The sequence below is a fragment of the Dufourea novaeangliae genome, unplaced genomic scaffold (genome assembly GCF_001272555.1).
Source record: "Dufourea novaeangliae isolate 0120121106 unplaced genomic scaffold, ASM127255v1 scaffold8, whole genome shotgun sequence".
Lineage (NCBI taxonomy): Eukaryota > Metazoa > Arthropoda > Insecta > Hymenoptera > Halictidae > Dufourea > Dufourea novaeangliae.
This window is the reverse complement of record NW_015373923.1, coordinates 7,241,048-7,263,979: the sequence shown is the minus strand read 5'-3', so window position 1 is coordinate 7,263,979 and position 22,932 is coordinate 7,241,048. Positions and strand designations below refer to the sequence as shown.

General features: G+C 37.7%; 3 protein-coding genes across 3 annotated transcripts in view; 1 reads left to right on the top strand and 2 right to left on the bottom strand.

The window, feature by feature from the left end:
- Nucleotides 1–3,014, top strand: part of LOC107194614 — a 42,449-nt gene extending 39,435 nt beyond the window's left edge. Inside the window, exons 15-16 of the mRNA XM_015584259.1 lie at nucleotides 764–1,801; nucleotides 2,585–3,014. Coding sequence (XP_015439745.1) covers nucleotides 764–1,801; nucleotides 2,585–2,905 — 1,359 coding nt within the window. The 3' untranslated portion in view covers nucleotides 2,906–3,014. The remainder of the gene's footprint in view (nucleotides 1–763; nucleotides 1,802–2,584) is intronic.
- Nucleotides 3,015–4,162: 1,148 nt separating this feature from the next.
- LOC107194774 (UPF0553 protein C9orf64 homolog) lies at nucleotides 4,163–11,183 on the bottom strand. The gene is made up of 6 exons (XM_015584467.1): nucleotides 10,752–11,183; nucleotides 10,344–10,559; nucleotides 6,967–7,126; nucleotides 5,742–5,855; nucleotides 5,482–5,667; nucleotides 4,163–4,673 (listed from the first exon to the last, which is right to left on the bottom strand). Exons 1-6 carry the CDS (start codon nucleotides 10,845–10,847, stop codon nucleotides 4,435–4,437), a joined length of 1,011 nt encoding a protein of 336 aa, XP_015439953.1. The 5' UTR covers nucleotides 10,848–11,183; the 3' UTR covers nucleotides 4,163–4,434.
- Nucleotides 11,184–13,826: 2,643 nt separating this feature from the next.
- On the bottom strand, nucleotides 13,827–15,620 carry LOC107194837 (F-actin-capping protein subunit alpha). The gene is made up of 3 exons (XM_015584542.1): nucleotides 15,370–15,620; nucleotides 14,532–14,781; nucleotides 13,827–14,447 (listed from the first exon to the last, which is right to left on the bottom strand). Exons 1-3 carry the CDS (start codon nucleotides 15,565–15,567, stop codon nucleotides 14,029–14,031), a joined length of 867 nt encoding a protein of 288 aa, XP_015440028.1. The 5' UTR covers nucleotides 15,568–15,620; the 3' UTR covers nucleotides 13,827–14,028.
- Nucleotides 15,621–22,932: the final 7,312 nt, after the last annotated feature.

Here is a 22,932-nt window from a genome sequence, read left to right as displayed (position 1 = left end):
TAAATACAGTAAATTCTCGGTAACTGCTCGGAAGGATTTCTTACGTTAAGTACTTCTGCGTCGTTCCCGTTACTGAAGAGTTCCATACAAGAAACTCAGCCCGAAATGCAGTTCATGAAGTGAAAATTTTTTGTTTATTTATTTATTCATTAAATAAACGGAATAAATCGCATTAGTGTGTCTTAATATCACGTTATTGTACATTATTAAAAATTCATGAAGTGAAGAAATCGTGTCCCTCTGCGATAACTGCTCCAAAGCGGTTCGAGCGTTAATCGAAGATTTACTGTATAAAGTAGATTGTAGATCGTAGGTAAACGGTGTATTATTGGAACACGTGTCAAGCGTTTCGTGTGATCGATCCTGCGCTCGGTAAGTACCGTTTTTTTGGTGCGTTTATACAAATGATTAACTAACCCGGGTGGTCAGGCGGTATTGCATGTGGAATGTGAATGGAATCGTTGGAAGGCTTCTCTGGTTTCATAAAAATAAACGCAGACTGTTCTGATCTTGAACTTGGACCAGGATCTTTGAATGGTACTAACGCAAACTCCGTGGTTTTTGCACGATCCATAAATATAAAATAACAATGGCTATGACGTAACAATTTTTAACCCACTGGCGCTTAAGTATGCACAAGACTAATCCCTCCAGGATGCACAATCAATCCCACTAACGGAATTACAATGACCCGATGGAAACGCTAGCGAAGTTGTTGCAACTGTCAGACATTTAATTGTACCCGAAATGCTTTCTGTTCCAGGAGGACCCAAGGTACAAGGAGACCGAGTACCTCCTGAATAGGAGCAACGATGTGAAATCGAAGGTGGCGAAATGGCAGAGGAACAACAATCTGGAGACCAGCTACCAGTCGCCCCCTGTCAGGCAGACGGAATGTTCTAACGAGACGGAGATGATGAACAAAGGCGATAGGACCTGGGAGGACCAGAGGATGGAGGAGATCCTCGAGAACGAGAGGAAGAACAACAAGAACGAGATAAACGCGAAGCTAAACAACCAAGAGACTTACGACGTGATCGAGACGAAGAAATCGAACGCTGAAGAGAACCAGAAAAAGATCAAGAGGATCGATCTTAAAGCGTACGGATTCGAGAACGAGTTCTGCCTGAACAAAAGAACTACCAAGACCACTAGCCCCAGGGTAGTGAACAAATTGGACCTGAAGTCATTTGGTTACGATGGTGGGATACGACGAACTCAGTCCAATATACATTTGAACAGCATCTCGAGGGATGACTTCAAGCCAAGAATCACCAACAAATCGAACCTGACGCGTCACAATGATTATGATAATGGTCACGACATGGTGCAGACTCAAGCTTCAGGGGACAATAACTTGACCCAAAGCACGGAGGATCTGAATAAGTTCGAGGATGAGACTTACAACGGGTTTGGACTGAAGTCAGCTAAATCGGTGCCAAATATAGCGAGGTATTGCTCGAATACGGATAGCAATCAGGAGGACGAGGAAGTTGAGAGTTATCATCAGAACTCGTACTCGGAATTGGGGACAATGAAGAATGGGTCTGTCAGGAGTCTGGCTAGTACTTACAGTCTAGAGAAGTCAAACGTGAAGAGTACTGAGTCTTCTGTGGATGAGTCGGGAAACGACACGGATAATTCCTCGGAGAGGGGCCAGAGTCAGTCGTTGACTACTGGGAACAGCAAGCTTTTGAGTGAAGAAAGTCTCGATCGGAAAGTATTGCCGCTACCGTCGGTTAGGAGGCTTGCTCAGGCGTTCAGCAAACAGGCCGAACCTGTTGCTGCACCTGTTTCGAAGGTAAAGAGAATAGCTACTTGAACTCGACTATATTTTGGTGTAGTGTTGAAATTTTGTGAGTGTCTCGGAAAATATTGGGTATCTGGCCCTATATTGGGTATTTTTGTAAATAGAATGACGAAATCTACCAGTGTTCAAAGTCCCCATTGTGAGTTTTAGTTAAAATTAGAAGGTTCGGTTATCTCCTAATAAGGAAGTATTAATTGTACCAATATGCAAACCACTATTATTCGATGAAATTGATAGTTTCTATGGAATTCGAGAATCTAGGAGCTTACAATATATCACCTCACAATAGAAGAAGTGGTATTACTACTGTTGTTTTCATCATTTATAATTTAATTTGATACGTCTACGAAAGATACCTGTTGAATTATAGAATAATAAATATCAATTCTTCAACCAGAAGTACGTGAAGAATAGAACAATACAAAAGTAAATGAAATTATAAGGAGTTACACAATATTATGTGTACCAATAACTAATCCACTATTTTTTGTTAAATTCAGTCTTTAGAAGCCTATGTTTTTTTCAGTGGTATTTGTCCTAGTTCTTCAACATTTCACTGCGATTTTAAGCAAAACGAGAAAAGCAAGAACATATTTTGAATTTAAACAATTTTACCAAATTTATTAAAATAAAACAGTGGAATGCTTATTGGTATAGTTACACAATATACTTTGATCTCTCACTGTTCCACCTTTTCACCTCCTTCACGGTTTAACATAAAAGTGTAAATGAAGCCTGGAAAGTGATTTTACGTTTTTTACATTCTTCTTGCAGATAAATAAAACGAGCAACGTGAGCAAAGAGAGGTCATCGACCCCAGAGGTGCAAATAGTCGAGACCCCAAGGCAAATGCACAGTTTGACCGCCAGGTCGCTTTCGAAACAATTTCGAGAGGGCCTCAGGCAGATTCCGAACAAGGTCACTTCACCTCCGGCTAGTCACGTGACGATGGAACAGACCGCCGACACGCAAGAAAGTCAACCGGAAGTGATTCAAACGACGATCGACAATATCGCCGGCGACACAAAAGTAATTCTACCGGGGAAACTGAAGTCAAATATAATATTCTGGGAACAGATGCAGAGGAAAAGTTGAATTGCTCGTCCATAAGTGTGTATCGTGAACGGTTTCGAAAATTGTATTTTACTTCGAAACGTCTCTCGTTGCAGGGGAAATTGAGAGAATTATTAGGTATACCAATAAGTCGGCCACTATTTTCTGTGAAGCTGAACTCTTCGAAATATTCGTTTCGAATTGAATTTCTTTTTAATCGAATTGCATTCGAATTGAATTCCTTTCGAACTGAATTCGTTTCAGACTGAATTTATTTCAAAATATTCAAATACCTATCACTATTTGAACAGTATTAGTTACATGTTCCCATCATTCTTTGCCATTTTGACTGTTTGGAAAAAAATTCTAAATCGAAAATGTATCGCCACCATATTGGAAATTAGTGAATTTTGGTACACCTAATATATAATCCAAGGTATCGAATGAGATTTAAAATGAAGCATCGAATTAAGAGGTCTGGAAGAAGTGGATATTTTGCATGCTTTCATTGTCGTTGAATAGACGACGGGTAAAATGTAATCGATGTACTGAATTGACAGGGGATTGTTAATTGGGTTGCCATTCTTCTTGAACGCGAGCATACGTGACAGATCGATTAAACAAAGTGAATTAACCGTGCGAAACGAATGCTGGTTGAATCAATGGGTTCAGCCTCTCTGATGCAAAGTTAAAAGGAATCGTATTAACAATAATTGTGCAAACGCGTTTAATGCAATTGCGTTCGTGCCAAATGAATCGATATTCGCTCACAATTAGCCAAAGAAACTAATTAGGTAATTCCTGTATTCCGCAGGACTTGGAAATTTTTCGTCAAAAATTGTTGCGCACGCTGTTTATGATCAATTGTAAATATATCGTTGAAACTGAAATTATTAGTGTATATAAAAGTATACATAGTAACGCGTTACTAATCTACTATGAATCTGTATGAATTTCCATGGAAAGAAATTTATACAGATTCTAGTTTTCCGAGAACAGTATGGAAGAAACATATAGTATTCCCGTATACATTATTTATTATTTATTAATATCGAAATTTATATGTATATAACGAATGATACCAAGGATTCGGTGAACAGAGAGACACTTTCCTTTTATAAAATACCAAAATTTTTATCGATTTTTGTGTTACCTGTACACTAACCTGTGCTATATCGATATTATATAAATATATTGTTTATTATTACAAAGAAAAACAGTCTTTCATTTTACACTTAATGTATACTCGGAACAGGATCCAGGACTTCCCAAGGAAGGATTAAAATAGTTGGTAAAAAATGTTCTATTTTATTGGAACATTTCAGAATACATTAACCATAAAATCACATTGCGTCTGAGTATTATTTAATCATAAAAATACATTTCCACATAATTGTTTGTAAAACGTGATCACAGTATCCATTGCTATATATAATTTCATAGTTTAGAAAGGAAAAAGATTTTATTCGTGCATCGACATTGATCATAGAACCGTTCCTGAGCCCCTTCTTCAAAGTTTCCAAAAAAAGAACTCCAGAAACTTTGGTTAAAAGGATGAGCACGAATTATGTTCAGTAATATATGCACCTGGTTTTGTGGAACGGTATGTGTTCCAGCTCAGCGGCGTGTTCCCGCCGATAATCCCACAAAAAGTGATCTATCAGTACAGAATTAATGTCTGACTTTTTCAACTCTAAGTTGGGGTAACGTTCGAACAGAGATCGAACTTCGTCCCTGACCCGCTCGACAGCCTCTATCGAGCAACCACGAATTTCAATCTCGTCGTCCCCACCGTTCTCTAGCTCTACGTCTGCAAATATCATGGAATTATACTATCTAGTGACTAAACTATCATTTGACTATAGATATTTCGTCGATCGTTACCACTTAAAAAAACGTAACCCCCGGACGGCGATGTCTGGGTCAATTTCGACCTCAATAATTTATTCCAACATACAAAAACTTAACTAAACCATACAGTTATTTATGCTAGATCTAGATATTTTGAAGAAATTCGTTCCAAATCACATCTAAAAACAGATGAGTGGGGATCTATATCCGGACCTCAAGAGTGTATTAAGTCCACTGATTTAAAAAAAAATGACATTTTACATGTTTCCCGTATCAAATTTTCCAATCTTTCCAATGGTAAACATTGTTTCGTTCTAAGTTGTTTAGTTCTTATTATAATAGTGTAAAAATGATATGAAGTCCATATGTTGTTTTGAACCAAACAGTGAAAAGTCCATCATATAGGAGACTTGATGCAAGGTTCACCATATATAGAGGCCGAGATTCAAAGTCACTATGAATCCCTATGAAAGACTATGAATCCCGGCTAGAGACTTGTCTCGAGTCCCTTCGATAGTTCGAAGGTACCAATTGTTTCTCATTGAATTCATACCGAACGGTTGTAAATTTACAAGATTTTTTGCACATTTGATTTGCTCTCCTCTAAAGTTTGAAAAGTGTGACTTAATATACCCTGACCATGGGGTCCACACATGGATCCAGGTACAACCTCCATCTACTCGATCATCGAAAACGTCCCGCCTCCCGAGGATTAAACAAGATCATCTACATCAACGTGACAAAATAACTACACTGATTCCACTTACCACACTGAAGCCTGCTCATAAACGGATTACTGTATCGTATCGCCCCGAAGTGCAGAAGAACCTGAGGAACCCGGTAATCGGCGAACATCGTGATATAGTCTATATCATGGAATTTACCAAATCCCTCTCCCTTGAAACAAGCCCAGATATCACCCACCAATATTTGAGCCCTTTTATAAAAGCTAACTAAAACGAATCACTTAATGATTTACTCATCTCTGTGAAACAGAAGGACAATTCATCAGCTCGATGGAACCTACCTCTGTTGCCCTCGTAGTCCGCCTCGTCCTGATAAGACTCGAACTCGTTCACAACGAGCTTGAGCAATTGCTCGGCCGAGCCTGAACACAATTTCACGCATTCCACGAACGTACCTACGATCGAAGCCAATTTTTCATGATCACTACCCCAATAACGTACAGGGTGTTCCAGAAACAATGGATCAAACTTCGAATGTGCATTTCACTCGATCTAGTCGTCAAAAATCTACGTACAGACTCCTCTCGATTATCGTCCCGAGCTCGGATCCGCGCCGGGACAATAATCTTATAGGGAGAAATGCTTCAGACCCTCGTAAATTCGTTTTTTTGCCTCCCCCCTCCACAGTAGTGGGGATAACGCCTGGACAATAATCGTGTTGAACAAGCCAGGCGATAATCTAGGGGAGTCTGTACTATGTTTATTGCTGTATATTACATTTTACAGCGTAGTACCGAGTAAAATATACGCCCTAGCGTTTGGTTCTTTAATTCTGGAGAACTCTGTACACACGAACGTTAACATCTAGCGAATTCAGCATTTGGTTTCGATAAAAACAGGGGTCAACAAAGGTATTTACACACCATTTTACTGTCCAGTGTATAACTTTACGACTCGAAATGTAAGGTTCAAAATTTGGAAAAAAAATCTTTGTGTACATTCGCTTATCGAGCGGTTCTGTTCGATCGATTACGGATTCTGTCAAAGATCGGTAAAGTTCTGCACCAGAGATTCGCAGGTAGCTCACGCGTTTGGTATCGTATCTAACCGGGGCTCCATATTGCGCTTTATACTTTTTAGCAATTTTACAAATTTAATTTGAACGCTACTATTTTGAACAAATTAAAACCTAAGTTTGGTTATTTTAATCTTAATTTTTAGTTTTATTTGATCGTTAACATATCTTTTTTCCAACCATCAAAATCTCCGTAAAAAAATCTATAAACGCCTAATTTTGTATGAAAATGTAATTTTTTGTAACTAAATCAGAAGTGATTTAACTACAGTTCCATAAGGCTCCTGTTAAAGAGACATTTTTATAACGTTTCTTTTTCAATAATTTTATCGTTAACCTTGCGACTTTTTGGTAGCAATCGAAAATTGAAGCTTTTAACAATGTTCTGTTAAATTTTCAATTAAATTTATAATTACTAAAAATTTGCGTGAGCCACCTTAAGAGCTACAAAGGCGATCCGAGAGGAGGGAAGCGATTTCGTGCGTGTGTACCTTGGTATCTCTCTAACAATATCTTTCCAGCGTCTCTCATGGACTTTAATCGTTCGTCTAAAAGCGGTATACTAGTCTGATTATCGCTCCGAAATATGTGTTCGGCATCGCACCTTGTTATGCGAGAATAATACTCGGGGTCGACTATTGGTTTCCCTTCCTGTTCGATGAAAATCAGAACAAAGAAAAGAAAAACAACAACGTAATGGTACACACAGTGCTTTTTAAAGAAAGAAACGATGTCTTTGGGACGACACATACACGTGGGAACAACTGTATTTTTTTTTTTTTCAAAATCGGGCACATGATTCATAAAAGAACAAACGAGGGTAGGACCATGTAAACGTAGCAACGTCACGGCACACTGAACGCAATGTGAAATCTTAAACGTAACCGCTATGTAAACATGTTTTATCAAAGAAGTTCTTTATGTTTGTTCGTCCGAAAGCGTTTGCGTCCTGGTGAATAAAATGAAATCAGAGTGCAGTAAATATGTGACCGACATAATTGGTCTGAAAAGGCCAACGTGAGTATTCGCAAGTTCACCATTTAACGCCCAGACCCTTAAATCGTTGCATCAAAATTATGAAATTGATGTACTTGGTAAATTTATTTCAAGTACCGAAATAAATGTTAAATCGAATATTAATTTGGCATAAATTTCAATAATTCTCGAGACCAAGTTATGGAAGGCCCTTCACCTACACTTTTTCCCCTAGCGGAAGCCGAGTTTGCTCGGGAGGGTACTTATATGTTGAATTTTGTTATTTTGAAGTCGAAAATATCGATATTAAACAGACTTACTTTTCTCATTTTTTATTTTTTTTTATTTATTTTTGGAGGGGTTACTTGAATTTCCCAACTAAAAACGTAGAGATCTACTTCACATCAGTGAAACTACGGATCCTTGCCGACAAAAGTTAGATATCAACCAGTGACATAATTTCACGTACTTTTAAAATCAGTATTGCATCGGTGCAAAACTGGGCGTCAAAGGGTTAATGAGAATTCTTAATTCCGTATTTACTTTTGTTGTTTTTTCTGGATTTCTTATGTATACACGTACGAATTAGAGGGTTGGACAAGCTAACAGAATCAATTCCTAAGCCGAAAGGTGCAATACCAAATTTTGGTCTGCCGCGATGGAAAGTGATGCCGTTAGAGTCGAAGATACCGATGGTCCCCGGACCAGAAGGAGCGTACAATTTCACGCGTCGTAAACTTGGCAAAGAATTATGGATCCCCGCGCCCGATGGAGATTTCAATTTGAACGATCCATATTGTTACGAGATGGAATTGACATACGATTCCCTTCACGATAAACATTTAGTTCCCTACTTCTCCAGACCGAATAATATTCGACACCTGTTGAAAGCTGGACTCATCACGAAGAGTCTGGACGCGAAATGCTCGTTGCGCGATTATAATATGTACAGAAAGTATTTACGGAAAATACATTCCGACGGTATAAAGAAGGAGCTGAACAGAAGTTCGAAATGGTCCACGGAGGAGGCAGCTATCATGTACGCGGAGGAACAGGCGCAGAATGAAGTGAGAAGGTACAGTTATCGATATACACACTGAATTATACAGTAGGATCTGTGGACATAACTTCAGTGGTGAACCTATAAAAATAATAAAAAGAGAGGACATATAAACGTTTGCCCTATCTGACTTTGTTCCCAAGTTACACTCGTTTCTATGTGATCCTAGATTGGGTAGTCTCTACAGAAATTACTCAAAAGTGACCACCCTCTGCCTGGAAATGTCTTATTATTGACATTCTGATCCGTTCAAAAGTACCAGGTGTTGTTCGAATTCGCTTTGTTATTATTTTTGCGCGCTATATCCACCATTGAAATTATGTCCACGCACATCACGGTACACCCCTGTATAGAGGAATGGAATTTGTAAGTTGGTTCACAATTTGATTAGATTGAAGAGAAGAGAAAGATTAATGAAAATAAGGGGAGCCAGTATCAGGAAACGTAAACAAGCCGAGAAACTGAAAGCTCGACAGCAAAAGGAGAAGGAACGAAAAACAGAGGAAAGACTGCAAGCTTTGATGTTAAAGAAACAGGAGGACATAAATCTGCAACGACTTAAGAGATCAGAGAGAGCTGATCTACTTCGACAGAAACAGAAAGCGGCGGCTGACCGAGAAAGGAAAAAATTGATTGATGTTCTGATAGAATGGACCAAGAAGGAACGTATACGTACGAAAACTAGGAACACGAGAATGAACCAGGAAAGAGAAGAGAGACGTATGAAAGTGGAGAGGAAGTATGTATTAAAATGATACAAATAAATTGGTATGTAACTATTAGTGTTTGTTGTTACCTTCAAGGTGGGAGGAGAGACAGGAATTTCAAAAGAAACAAATGGAAAAAGAGCAATTTCTGTTGCAATGTATAGAGAACCAACGTGAACGGTTTATAGGAGAATACAATTATAAAGTAGAGAAAGAAACAAAAAGAATGCAAAGTATGGATTGCATAGTAAATACAAATTGGTAGGTGAACATTAATATATGTGAATATTATATATTTGCAGAACTCCTGAGCGATGTTAAAATGTTCATGAAATGTTACTTTGCTAGACACCAGGGGGGTGCAGAACGTATTTGCTGCCTGAAAGACTCTGACTTTGATATGGTACTGATGTGAATTTATACATAATTAAGTTTAATTTCAGTTCGTCAATATTGTGAATCATGTTACAGAATCAAAGTGTAAAATCCCCTACAACTCCAGATGGTAGCAGTCATGCACAGAAGCAAGATAAGAAGGTACAATTTCTAATACCATTTATCGAAGTGATAAAGTATGTAACTAAATATGTATAACCTGATAAGTTTATCTCGTAGGAATTAAGATATCTTGACAAAAAGTTAGCATCTAAACACAAAGAAGGATGGAAGAAAAAGAAAGATGCAGATTTAAAAGAAACAAGTTCATATTCGGAAGCAAGCAAAGTAGGCTCAAAAGCAAAAGCCAAAAAGAAAGCAAAGAGGAAAATAAAAAAGCAGATTGCAAAAGGAATGAAAAAGAAAACTATCAAGACACACAAAGGTGGTAAAAAGAAGAAACGGGGGAAAAAACAAAAAAAGCAAAAGAAAGAGATAGATGAAAAAGAAAAGGATGAATCAGATACGACAAGAGAATCTGAATCTACTACGAAAACAAATACATCTAGGACAACAACAACTTCTACACCATCAGAAAAATGCAGATGTCAAATAATTAAAAATGACATGAATGTTATCTCAACATAGTAGTGTCAATATTGATGAATGTAAAAAGTAATTTACTACATTTTCATTAATTAAAACTGATTCTGAAGTCTTATATTAAAATTAAAAACATGCATTAACTCACGTCTATAGCCCTCTTAATAGCAGCACACAATGCAAAATATCCAGTTTGACCGTTCACAGTCCATTTCAAAGAACCCTTCTTGCTCCAAAATGAATAATTCAATGTGTCCAAAATGAATATCCAATCAATAGCCCTTGGATCATCCGGAGAAGGATGATACTCGTGTTGGGAAAAATTATTCACGTTTATCTTGTGATTTTTAAGACCTTCTAAAATCTGTAACGAAAGTTTGCTGTTTTGAGTATACTTTCATTTACCAGCAGTAATAATATTTCTTACATTCTATTTAAACTAAGAAATGGACAGAATATGGTGGTTAACATATGTTGCACACGGTTTATATAAATGAGATTTTTGCAGTTTCAAAATAAAAAGATAAATTCCACAGGACACTGCGAAATTACTTACCGCGCATGCAAGGTTTTTAACGCCTTCTTCTTCGATGAAAACATTCTTCGACAGTCTTGCTATCAATTTCGCAGATTCCCTCGGCATTAGAGCCATCGTTGAAAAAGTATCACAGTTTCTTATAATCAGTGATTGAAAATTTATACGAGAACAATTTTTAACCGGTTCTGCCTTCCGTGATAGTCAACGCACTGCATACATCGTCCCGCAATAAAGTCGGTGATCACATGATTATGTCACGTGACCGGTCGGTCTATGGCGCGTTAGCAACGACCGCGTTGTAAACAAACATGGCTGTGAACGTCAAAATTCGTGGGATCGGGTTTTGGATCGTCTTTTAATTATGCGCACAGATTATCGACTTGACATGATTGGAATAGTATTTCAGAATCTCGTCACGCGTCGGTGTAAGGTAAGCATTTTCAATTTTGCGGTCACGTAGTCGGTACTGTAAGTACCGTTGTCGCACGGTAGTACATGTGCACTCTGTTTATATGGAGCACAATAATAAGAAAGTAAATTCAATAACACATATTGCAATAAAATAATTTAAAAATATGACGGAAATCGTACGCATTTTTTCTATCCTATTTATAACGTTAAAATTATTCTTTTCCACGATTCTATAAATACAATTTTGCATGTGTATCCTTTCGTCTGTTTACATCACATGAAGTACAAAAACAAAATATGTAATACATTTTTGTATGTATTTTCTTTTACCTCGAATATTCCATAATTGTATTACCTACATTCATTAATATGCATATGTATTAACTGGTAAAATTATAGTTCATTTAGGGATTGAATTTATTCCTTTTCTACATTGAAGCGTGTAGCTTTTAAAGTTGATAAGCAAATCATAAAGTGTCATGTCACTTTATTTAATCAATCATAACATTTAATAATACATAATTTAACTGATAAATGTATTCTGGTTTAAGTTTTTACATAAGGACATGCGTTTCTTATTTTACGATACACTCGATTGTAGGTAATACCTAATTTTATTATCATAGGCAACTATTCTTCTGTAAAGTTTGATAAGATTCGAAACTTCAACGCTTCATTTGTAATTTACATACGTAACACAAATTACAATGTGGAAATAATATGCATGTTCATATTTACATATAAAATTTCATTATTGCAATATTTAGTATACTAATTTTTTTCTTTGTATCATATCCCTGCACATTTCTTCTAATCCTTTTCTTTTTTTCACAACTAATAAAACGACGTATAGTCTTGTATATTTAAATTGTGCATGTAGTCTGCTCCAAAGATTTCTTCCAAAAGTTATCAAATGGTATAGTTAAATGAAATATTTTGAATTACGATGTAACTTACAAAATATGAATAATATTACAAACATGTTTCGAATCCTAGAGTCTGAGAAGTCAAATGGTAGTGTGCTTCATCGCATTCATTCATTCAAATAACATATGTACATAATACCCCCTCAACGTAAAGTGAACAGATTAAGGCTCCAGCAGGCTATAGGCTACATTCTACAATGTACAATGCATTATGTACTTTGTTAGTTTCCGTTTCGCGTACATGTCTGGTTGTGTAATGTGTGGTAAGCGATAGCACCAAAAGATTTTCTTTTTTTTTTTCAACATCATTATTCGATACAAATGACCCATATAACTACAATACGATTAACACAGAAATTAAGTTGCAATGATTAACATTTATTTTATTCAGTATTATTAAACTTTGCAACGTATCTGCCATAATAGACATACTTATCATAAAACAATACATCTTAACAAAAATGTATAAATTTATACTTTATGAAATATAAAGTTAGACAAAAATAGTAGGCCTTGCCCACCAATATTTGTTAAGAATTAAGTTTTTTTTCCTTTGTATATTTTGTGTACTGAATGGTATGAACACGTAATGGCATTCTGTACCAGGTTGTGAATCGAAGATAGACAATACCTATTCCGTTTGATATTACATATTTTGACATCACCTGTGGCCCCAGCATGCTATTATATTTGTACATAGCATGAAACCAATACGGTAAAATTCGTTTAACGATGTACAAGATGTGTTATTGTGCTTTTTAAGTGTTACAAGGCTTAAGTGTTAGAAGAGATTGTATTATTGTGCATCTAATGAATTGAAATTTTAATCCTCATTGATTCAAGTATTTTAACTCGATGATTTCATTAGGCTGACCGAACATGCACATGTTAGACAGCAATTTCGTTTCCACTGTGTAACATTTTTCATTATGCTATACCTTGACTGATAACACCACGATATCGATATAATTTAAAGGAAAGGTATTCAACCTTTTTTTCTTTAATATGAAGCTTCAACTCCAAAGTGTGATTGTTATAAATTGCATAGTACAGAAGTTACGGAGCAGAATAACACATTCATCCAAATTATCAATGAGATAATAATCCTTACAGTTAACTGTACTGAATAATTCAATAAATGCAACTCATCAGATGTGTTCATGTTAAAAGTTAATTATTGCACGAGATCAGGGAAATATAAATTAGCTAATTTATATCTGTTCTGTACTAACAGAATAGATTACTATCTAATTGATAAACTTTGAATGAATCCATTAAATGCATCAATGAATTCCAAAGTTCCACTCCTAAGTTCCAGATTCGTATTTGATTTTTGCTAATAATTACAGATTTGACGTTGTCTGATTCACTAAATATAATTCTAATCAAAATGCTTACAAAAAGTAAGACCAAGGATCCCCGTTACCCCAAATAAGTAAATTATTATATATTATTAATTTTATAAGCAAATGTAACACGCATTGATTAATTGAGAATCAACGTATAAATCAATATTATATCGAATACTGTAAAACAATAGCTGAATGTTCTAATCAGCATATAAATTCTATTACACGTTAAATCAGTGATATAGCAACACATTTGCTGATAAAATTCATTAAAAATAAAATACAAGATTGTGAATATATGTTTTGAGCAGTTAGAAATCGTTAATATAGAACTTATAAAAACAGGTAGAAAAAAGCAATAGTATACTTTTTCTCTATTTTTTTTTTTTTTTTTTTTTTTTTTTATTGCTCTAGATCTTGCAATAATGTACGTTAAGGGGTCCAGAGGAACCTTGAGTGGCATGCATGAGTTTCAGTCAAACATCTTTAACCAAACATTTATAGCATTGTTACATTTGCTCCCATGCACATCACACCTCCAGACTTCACCCATGCAGCAAAATGCGCTTTTTAATTATTTCTCTTAATATTATATAAAAAAATCTATTTCTATTGACTTTTAAGCTCTTTGCCAATACTGTACGATACAATTTTGTTCCAGTCAATTTTTGTTCGCATAACGGGTAACTGCCTTCGCAAGGCTTTAAAGGTTGTGTCAGACATTGTTTGATAGTTTTCCGAAATAGCAGTCTGATAGTCGTTCTCTGATTCCTCAACAAGACGTATTAACTCCTTCGCTGTTTGCTTTTCATTCGAAATTGGTAAGCTTTCTTTTACTTCTTTGCTACTGACCAGCTGTACATTTCCATCTTCATAGTAATGAACTTGTACTTTAAGACTACCCCTTAATTCTGCATTTCCTGAACTTGGACTAAAACTTACAGTCCACACAGAACGCCAACGACCATTCCAAAAATTTTTAGGTTGAAACTGATGATCTTCTATGCAAGCTGTTAATGTAATGTTACCTGCATAAACAAAAACACCACTGAACGTTTGCACTTTGTACTTTCAAGTAGAAGATTTCGCTCTAAATTAAAAGACAGTAATACCTCCTTGACTCTTGCCAAAAATTGAACATGCACCATGTCTATAATGACTTTGAGTATAAGTTGTTATTTCATCCTGAAGAGCTGACCTCCATGGTTCAGCTACAGGATCTGGTTCATACGGTTCATAGTCCTGTGCTTCCTTTCTAAGATGATCATATCTAAAACTCTGCTTACTACGAGCATCGTAAAACCTTTGCCCACCTAGATCATTGTGTTCTGTTATAAGTGCTGGATATTCACTTCCCTCAATCTAAAGTCAAGCATTGAAATAAATTAATAAATATAATGTGAAATTCTCAGACTGTCTTAAAAGCTATTTTGAAACATTAGCTCATAAAATATCCCTGTAATAGTTCAGTGTCTAACCTTAACTGACTTTCGCCTGATTCAACCATAAGATACGTGTAGCCTCGAAATTATAAAACGGAACAATAACAGAAACAAGGAAAACGAAATTAGAAATCGATTCTGAACATTTTCTGTGAAAAAAACCATCACGAAGTGTAACTAAAATTAACCCTACAGCGCCACACGATCCCGATCGAGATTTCACGAAGACTTTCACGTTGGAACTTCCTTGTATCGAGTTGACAATATTTTCAGTAAACAATCACACCAGTCAGATGAACATTATCGCGCTCCAATTTCACTGTAAAGTCAACGTCACCTGTCGAAAACCCGAACGCGTGTTGCCCGATTAGGAACGGTACTGGACGTTGAAATTCGATCCCGCGCGTTCCTCTGATGCCTCGATCCACGATTACCACAAATACGAAATAACACCGCGGATACTATCATAAAAAATCGTAGAAGATCGCCAGAAAGGTCGATGATGTACCTTAACAGGCGTGAGCTGATCCTTGTTGTATTGAGCAAATGCCCCGGACGCACCCTCTTTCAACAGGTTGTCGTTGCTCAACAAGACCCTCACATCATTGAAAACCTCGTTGAATTCACCCGGTGGCGAGTGCAGTATAAAGTCCGAAACTATTCGTACTTTTTCTTGATCAGGAATCACATCTCCGTCCGCCGCCATCTTACCTTTCCACTAGCACGCACACTCCGCGATGTCAAACCAAGGTTAGTGCAGTGCAGGTTGTACCGGCGTATCGAAGCACTGCCCCATATACCCGGTGACGCATCACAAACGAGACACGTAATCCATGATCGAGTCTAGTAATCACATATTTCCCTATTTTCCTTTTAAAAATGATTATATACTTTATAAATATTCGTAGTAAATAACAGAAATAGTTTTTAAATGATTAATAGCGTCAAGTATCATCTTGCTCATGTCATGGACATGAGTTTTCAATAACTGTTTTAACGATACGATATTTATTATGTATGATTTATTGAAGTCTACTTCATTATAAAAGTTTTTGTAGAAGTCACATCAAATTCACTGTACACGCTATGAAACGAAGGTATTGAATTCGTATCATTATATTGCTTATTATGAGTTGTTGATAATGTCTGTAATTAAAGTTTGTGGAAAGAGTACTTTATAATTTATTCAGTATTATTTTACTTCAATTAGAGGTATTACGAAATATAAAACTAAAATAGGATAAAGAATAAGAGGATAAACTCGAGATGGTTCTCGATAAACATTATCGGCCTCAAGACAACCACTGTGTTCAACGAACCTTGGCGAGCATAACCCCTGAATAGCATTCGTGGTCTCTCGTGCTCATTCCCAGCCTTCCGTGGTTCTGGTGCTGCCCGATATCGCGTTTTATCAGGATATTTCTGTCCGTTCCTATAAAGTACCGACCGTGCCAGGGAAACGTAATTTCAATTGAAAGTTCGCCGCTGGGTATCTTGGTTTGCCCGCCAAAATTTAAACAGCTCTCGAAATGAAAAAGGAATGGGGTTCGAGTTCGAGGCAGAACACACCGCGCATTCGCAACCGAGATTGTACTTACATGGACTTCCATACATGGCGATCTAACCGTTCATTCAACTTCGAAATTTGAAATATTTAAAAGTTACAACCTATTCACCAACGTATAATTTCGATATGAGGGAGTTGAAAAATTACGAATGTAGTCGTACAATTAACTAGTTATCGTAACGAATTAATAATGCAGTTTTATGTCACAGTAACGTCTCGCCCAGATAGTGGGAATTTGAATTCATGGCAGACGATCTGATTCGGGACATTTTGCCTGTAAAGGAAGGTTCCTGCGAGGACACTTGTCGAAGTTACATAGGTCTGTATTTTATCATCCTACCTACTGAATTGACAATTTTAATATTTAACTGAGAAAAATGTATTGCTTAAAACGCGATTTGAAATGTGAAATTAATTACAGATCCCAGGGAGCGGCACTTTGTGTACAAGCTCGACCGTTATGAACTCGAAGACAAGTATTTACGACTGCTTGAAGAAGCGAGCAACTTGAAGAAATTGTCAAACTGTCAGGATGACAAAATCAGACGATTGGCGACGAAGCTGATGAGAGTGACTGCCAATCCACGGACAAATGCGACCGTTTTAGACGTTTTTGAGGATAAAAATAAAATAATCAATCTTCAACTTGAAAATTCTAAGGTACCATGACACCATTTGATCCCTTTAACAGAATATCATTACTCAAACGATCGATCGAAGAGTTATATTAAAAAAATAGTACGTGTGTTACAACACTTGTACATTGTAAAATTAATGGAAAAAGTTCTTAAAAAATTGCAGTCGAGGTATCGAAAATGGAGTAAATCAAAACTTATATTATATTTTAACGTAACTCAGATCGCATGTCGCCAGTTACTTTGTCGCGTACGTACGCGAGTTGTGTTTACGGTAACCAGATAAATGGGCGTGTTTACGAATGATGTTCCAGCTGAAAGATAAAATAGCCGTGCTAAGGAATCAACTGTTGAGTCACACGATCCACGGTAGATCGTCATCGAGAAGCCGTAATCTCCAAACGAGGCCGTCGTCCGGGCGCACGTAAGTGCATAGCGTCGTATTACAAGCGATCCGAGACGATCTATGATTCACACCGAGCGCATCACGATAGATTACCCAGTGCCGTGATCCTTGTTTTAGAACGTGTCGAAGCGAGAGCAGCCGCACCAAGATACCATCTTGTCACTGCATCGTTCAGAATGTGAATGACGACGTACAGGCGCGGCATAAAGTCGAGGTACATTAGGATCCGATTATTGTAGCTGCTTCATTGTAACAAACATATTCGAAATTGTTCAAGCTAAAACCATTAGAATGTAGAGAAATGTTCGTGCTCCTGAAATGTGTATAAATTGACCACTTAGTCTGTGGTGGGCATTAAATGTTACACTTTATTGAACTATACAGGAATTGGAGGCGCAGAAGAAAGAGATGGCCGATCGGATAGCGGAACTGGAGAAAGAGCTCTCGACTTACGCGGTCACCAATCAACGGGAGAAAGTCGCCGAGAACGTCGAGTACATTAAGTGCTGGCGACAAATGAAGCAGCTGAACGATAAACTAGTAACGGCCGAGAATACGAACGTTTCGTTGAATGCACAAATCAACGATCTGAAGAGGATGCTTCAGGAAGCGACAAAGTATGCTCAACGTCTCTTACGATTTACTTGTGCATAGGACTGTATTCGCTCGTGGCACCGGAAATTCTTCTCTTCCCCTCTGATGACACCCATTTTTTCTCGTTCTTTTTTTCATAAGTTTCTCGTGTTGAAATACTTGTAAGCTTCCCGATGGAATTGTAATCAACTGAAAATGACCCTCCAAAGTGTCCTGGTTCTTCAAGAAGGACATGTAAATACTAAACGACGTTAAAAGTTCACCTTTCGGTATTCCATCCTCCCACTACTCTTCGTTAAATAAATCTTATATATTTTTTGTTAATCGTTAAACATGCAACGAACAACCCATAGAAATTATTGTAACGACGTAATTAGGAAGAACCAAGAGACCATTGGGGCGCTTCTGGAGGAGAAGAAACGGTCCTCGGAGCTCGACGAGGAAATCCTGTCAGCGAAGAACTCTCAGCTCTCTTCGCGGGAGAAGGACGAGCAGATAAAGGATTTAACGAACGAGATTAAAATACTGCAACAACACAACGGAGAACTGATCGCTCTGAGCTCGACGAAGGGCGAGATCGAGTCGGAGAACATCGAGCTGAAGAAGAAGGTCAGTGAGCAGCGTGACGATCAGGAAAGTTTGCGTAACGCGTTTAACAACGAGCAAGCCAATATCGTGGCTCTGAGAACGTCGAACGAGCAGCTGCTGGGGAAGCTTCAGGAACTTCAAAAGAACATAGATAGTTTAACGGTACAGTTAACGGTTAGTTTTTAATATTTTTTTTTTTTTTTGCTTTTTACAATTCAATATACACGATAAACAAAATCTCGAATGTTCAAGGAATAAGTCGTACAGCGTTATAAATACGATACGGACAAGCAACGTGGATAAAATTATATGTTACAGTCTTTTCGAGCGCAAACCGAGAAACCGGAAATGTCAATGGTCACGCCGGTATCACTTTTAGATAACAGAGCACCAGCAGTGACTAACAAGCAATTGTATGAATCTTCTGTCAACGAAACAATGGTATGCACGAACTGTTACAAAGGACAGGCAAATGTCGGGAAACTAGAAGAGACAGATTCCGTGGCTGGAAAACGCCCGAGTTCCTCGTCGATAGAGAAATACGTGCAGACAGAGGACATGGTTGATGCGGTCATCGTGGTCACGAAGGAGCAGGGAACGTCAACGATGACGCCTGTCAAAGAGATGCAACAGGAGAAGTCGACAATCGTCTGGCAGAGATCAGAACGAACAACATCCCCAGAGAGTTCGTTGACACCGCAGAAGATGTTGAAGCTGCTGGAGCAGGCTCAAATCACAGCGCCCCTAGACGCGCCGAGATTCAGTCACAAGGACATGGCCAGCAATGTCGACTACAACGACATTCTGGACCTGAACCAGAGACACAGGCAAGTTGTCTCTCTCGAAAAACTGCTCTTCGGCGACTCTAGCTGCTGACAAAGACTGTTCGATCGTTTTCTCCTTAGTTAGTAAATGTGTAGTTTTAATAGTTAAGAATTTCTCGGCTTTGATATTGTTCTTCCGGTGGATACAGTCGAAAGCAACGATCGTGAAACTGCGTTTAGAATCTTGGAGCTTCCGGATTCGTATTATAGGAGACTTTTATGTGCATACTTGATAGATAATAATTATGTGTTAATAAAATAATGGTTTAGACTATCTGAACTGTATAATAAATTGCTGCACGACCTGATTTTAATTAAACCAGACTCCCTACCGTGTGATTTTCATTTATTTCACGAATTTTTGTTACCGGATACAATTTCTTTAACGTTGAATCTTTTACGAATGCGTATTCATGTTACGTTCTAATGTAATTATGTTTCGATGTTACAATAATAACAGCTGCTGCAAATGCAAAAATTTCTGATATTTACCGAGAATTTCAGAAACTTTTTCCGTACATTTTTTACGAATTATCGTCAGATTATGTTACAGCGACGTGGAAACACCTGCCGAAGAAATCTCAGCTTTCCAGCCGGAACAACAGAAAACTGATAAGCACAAGTGTCCAACGGAGTCCCAGCTGCCCGATACCGATAACATGTTGTCCGTTTTGTTTAATGTATTCCAAGAGGTTTTAACGTCGGCCAAAGTGCTCGACGAAGCAACCAATTTGTACCGTCCGACGATAAGAAACGATCAATTGGACGTTAACAACAATATCGACGCGACAAGTCCTCGAGTCGCAAAGTTGTCTATGAATGGTCCCTCGAGAAGTCAATATTTCATGAATCGTTCGTCCATAATTAGCGACACGAATGAAAACTGTCGAAATTTGAAAGCCATGCGAAACGGTTGCGGTGCAAGAAGATTTTGTTCGAAATTTAGCAGCAGATTATACCAGAATAAGAGAAGAGAAGCTGTAATGCTCAGCAAGAGCAAGGATCTCGCCAAGTTCACCGATTCCGGAGACTGCACCTGCAACAGTACAAAGGCATGCTATTTTAACTCGGACAACGGGGATCGTTGCTGTAACAAGAACTCTGTAAAATCTAATATAGAGTATGCATTCAATACTAGCAACATTCAATCCGGTTGGCAACCTCCGATCGTGAAATGTGTCACCGAAAAGGACACACCCGTTAAAAATTCTACGTTCAATGGTATTGTTCAGAATAATAACGGACAGAAAGGTGTTTGCACGATGCACATGACACGGTAAAATATATTCTTGGTCTTGCGATTTAAAAGAAAAATAGACAAACGAAATCCATTGCTGGTTAGTTGAAAGCAAAATGATCATTCTTTTCAAGTAAGCTACAGGATGATATCGATAGAAGATCGTATAGACCGTGGGACAAGAAATGCAGGCACATGGATATCGAGGACGAATTGGACAACGGAAACACGTTGCAGGGGTACATCAAACAGCTGGACAGATGTAAAGAACTTTTGGGAAATAATTGTGTCCTAAATACGTCGACTGGAATTCCAGTAAGAAAGAGATATCATTTCAAGGCTCCGTCTGAAATGTCGAAACACAGATATTAATTTGTATATTTAGGTGAAGGAGATCGTGGATCACTCGAAAGTCGTGGATCCTATTCGATATTGTGATATACCAAACACGGAATCCGCTTGCAGTACGAACTGCCCTACCGAGTGCGTCGATGCTTTGAGTTCAGTGTCAGACACGTTCCCGTTGGTGATCGGGGATGGCCAGGGCCTCATGGAAATTCATATTTTATCCCTGCAACTTTTAACGTCCGTTAGTATCGTAGAAATACGGCCAAAAAAATGGATATAGCAACATTGAGGTTAAGTTAAGTTTCAAGTTGTAATCCGAAGAAAATCGCATTGCTGCTGAAGTCATCTAAGATTTTCACCTGACATACATCTGTTAATTAGCTATAATAACATTAGACTAATCAAAATACGTTATCCCATTTAAAAAAACGACATTGGCTTTGAACTATCGGAAACAATGACCATATGACAAACAAATATTCAGTACCACAATAATTGGCCCACCGAAGCAAACATTTTTTTCCCGTACACATTTTCTCGTATCATTAAAAACAACGGAGATATTTCAGATGAAATTCTTAAGTGACTCACCCTGTATAATACAGCCTATTTATATGTCCTCGGAGTTCCTTACATTTTTCCGAATATACATTTTCCAAACGTCCGTAGAAAATCTAAAGAAAAATGAACTTTACCATCCAGGCGAAACAGATCCTCTTCCGTGAAAGCGACATGTGCAACGTCTCCTTGTTCATAAACTTGGACCTATGGAACCAGGAGACAGCTTCCACCCCGACGCTCAAGTGTCCGAAATTGAACTTCAATTCGTCCTTCGTCTACCGTATCCCGGATCTCTTTTCGTTCTTCAACTACGTGCTAACGGAGCTTGTGATGTTCCAAGTGAACGTCTATCACATGGACACCGAGTGCTACATGGTGGCCGCGGGGAAGCTCTGCATCAAGGACATACTGGATTATCCGCAGAACAAATTGCACTACATCGCGCCCATAAAGAGCGTGCTTCCCTGTTCCCTTGGCATGGACTTCGGACAATTGTCACTGTGGGTCAGACTGAGCTGCGACGTCAAACAGGTGGCGGCGTTTAAGAAGAAACTGAATCTGCCCATGCTGCCCGAAACGGAGATGGAGGAACGTAGTAAAACGCGCCACGAAACGGTACCACCATCGCTATCACAGTCATCACAGCCGCCACCTCTGCCCCATTCCGATCCATCGAAAATTAACGATACATCGATAGTAGAACAGAGAACTTCGAAGGATACGGTACCACTGCATGATCCGTCCAAGAATATATATCCTGCCCCGCCACCTGAGATAATTAAATCAAGTAAAAGAACGTGATTAATTACGGTACAGCTTTAACACGTTGACCGCCATGGTGGGTCACTGATGACCAACGCCATCGTTAAATTACACGAAGTAACGTTCGATTTCTAATCAGGAACATTATATTTTATAAATAGACTGCGGAGGTTCGTGCAGATACGATGTGCAGTTAATATTCAGAGTATATACAAGATGTATGCAAAATATATGATAAATTCGATAAATATGCGCTTTGGGACACGAAAATTCGTACAATTGTGTTTAATCAATGTATTTAGTCTTTCAAATATGTGCATTGTACAAACTTCTAAGAAATAATTATGTTATACTTGTCATTTTATACTATTAAATTATTAAATTCTTTAACATACGAAACACAATGTAACATCAATATTAAACTTTCAAGCATATGAAACACAATATAACATCGGTAGTAAACTTTTAAACATATTCACGACTATACTATTAAACTGTATTAAACATTGAAATTTTTAAACTATTAAACTGTTATGCCATTAGACTAGT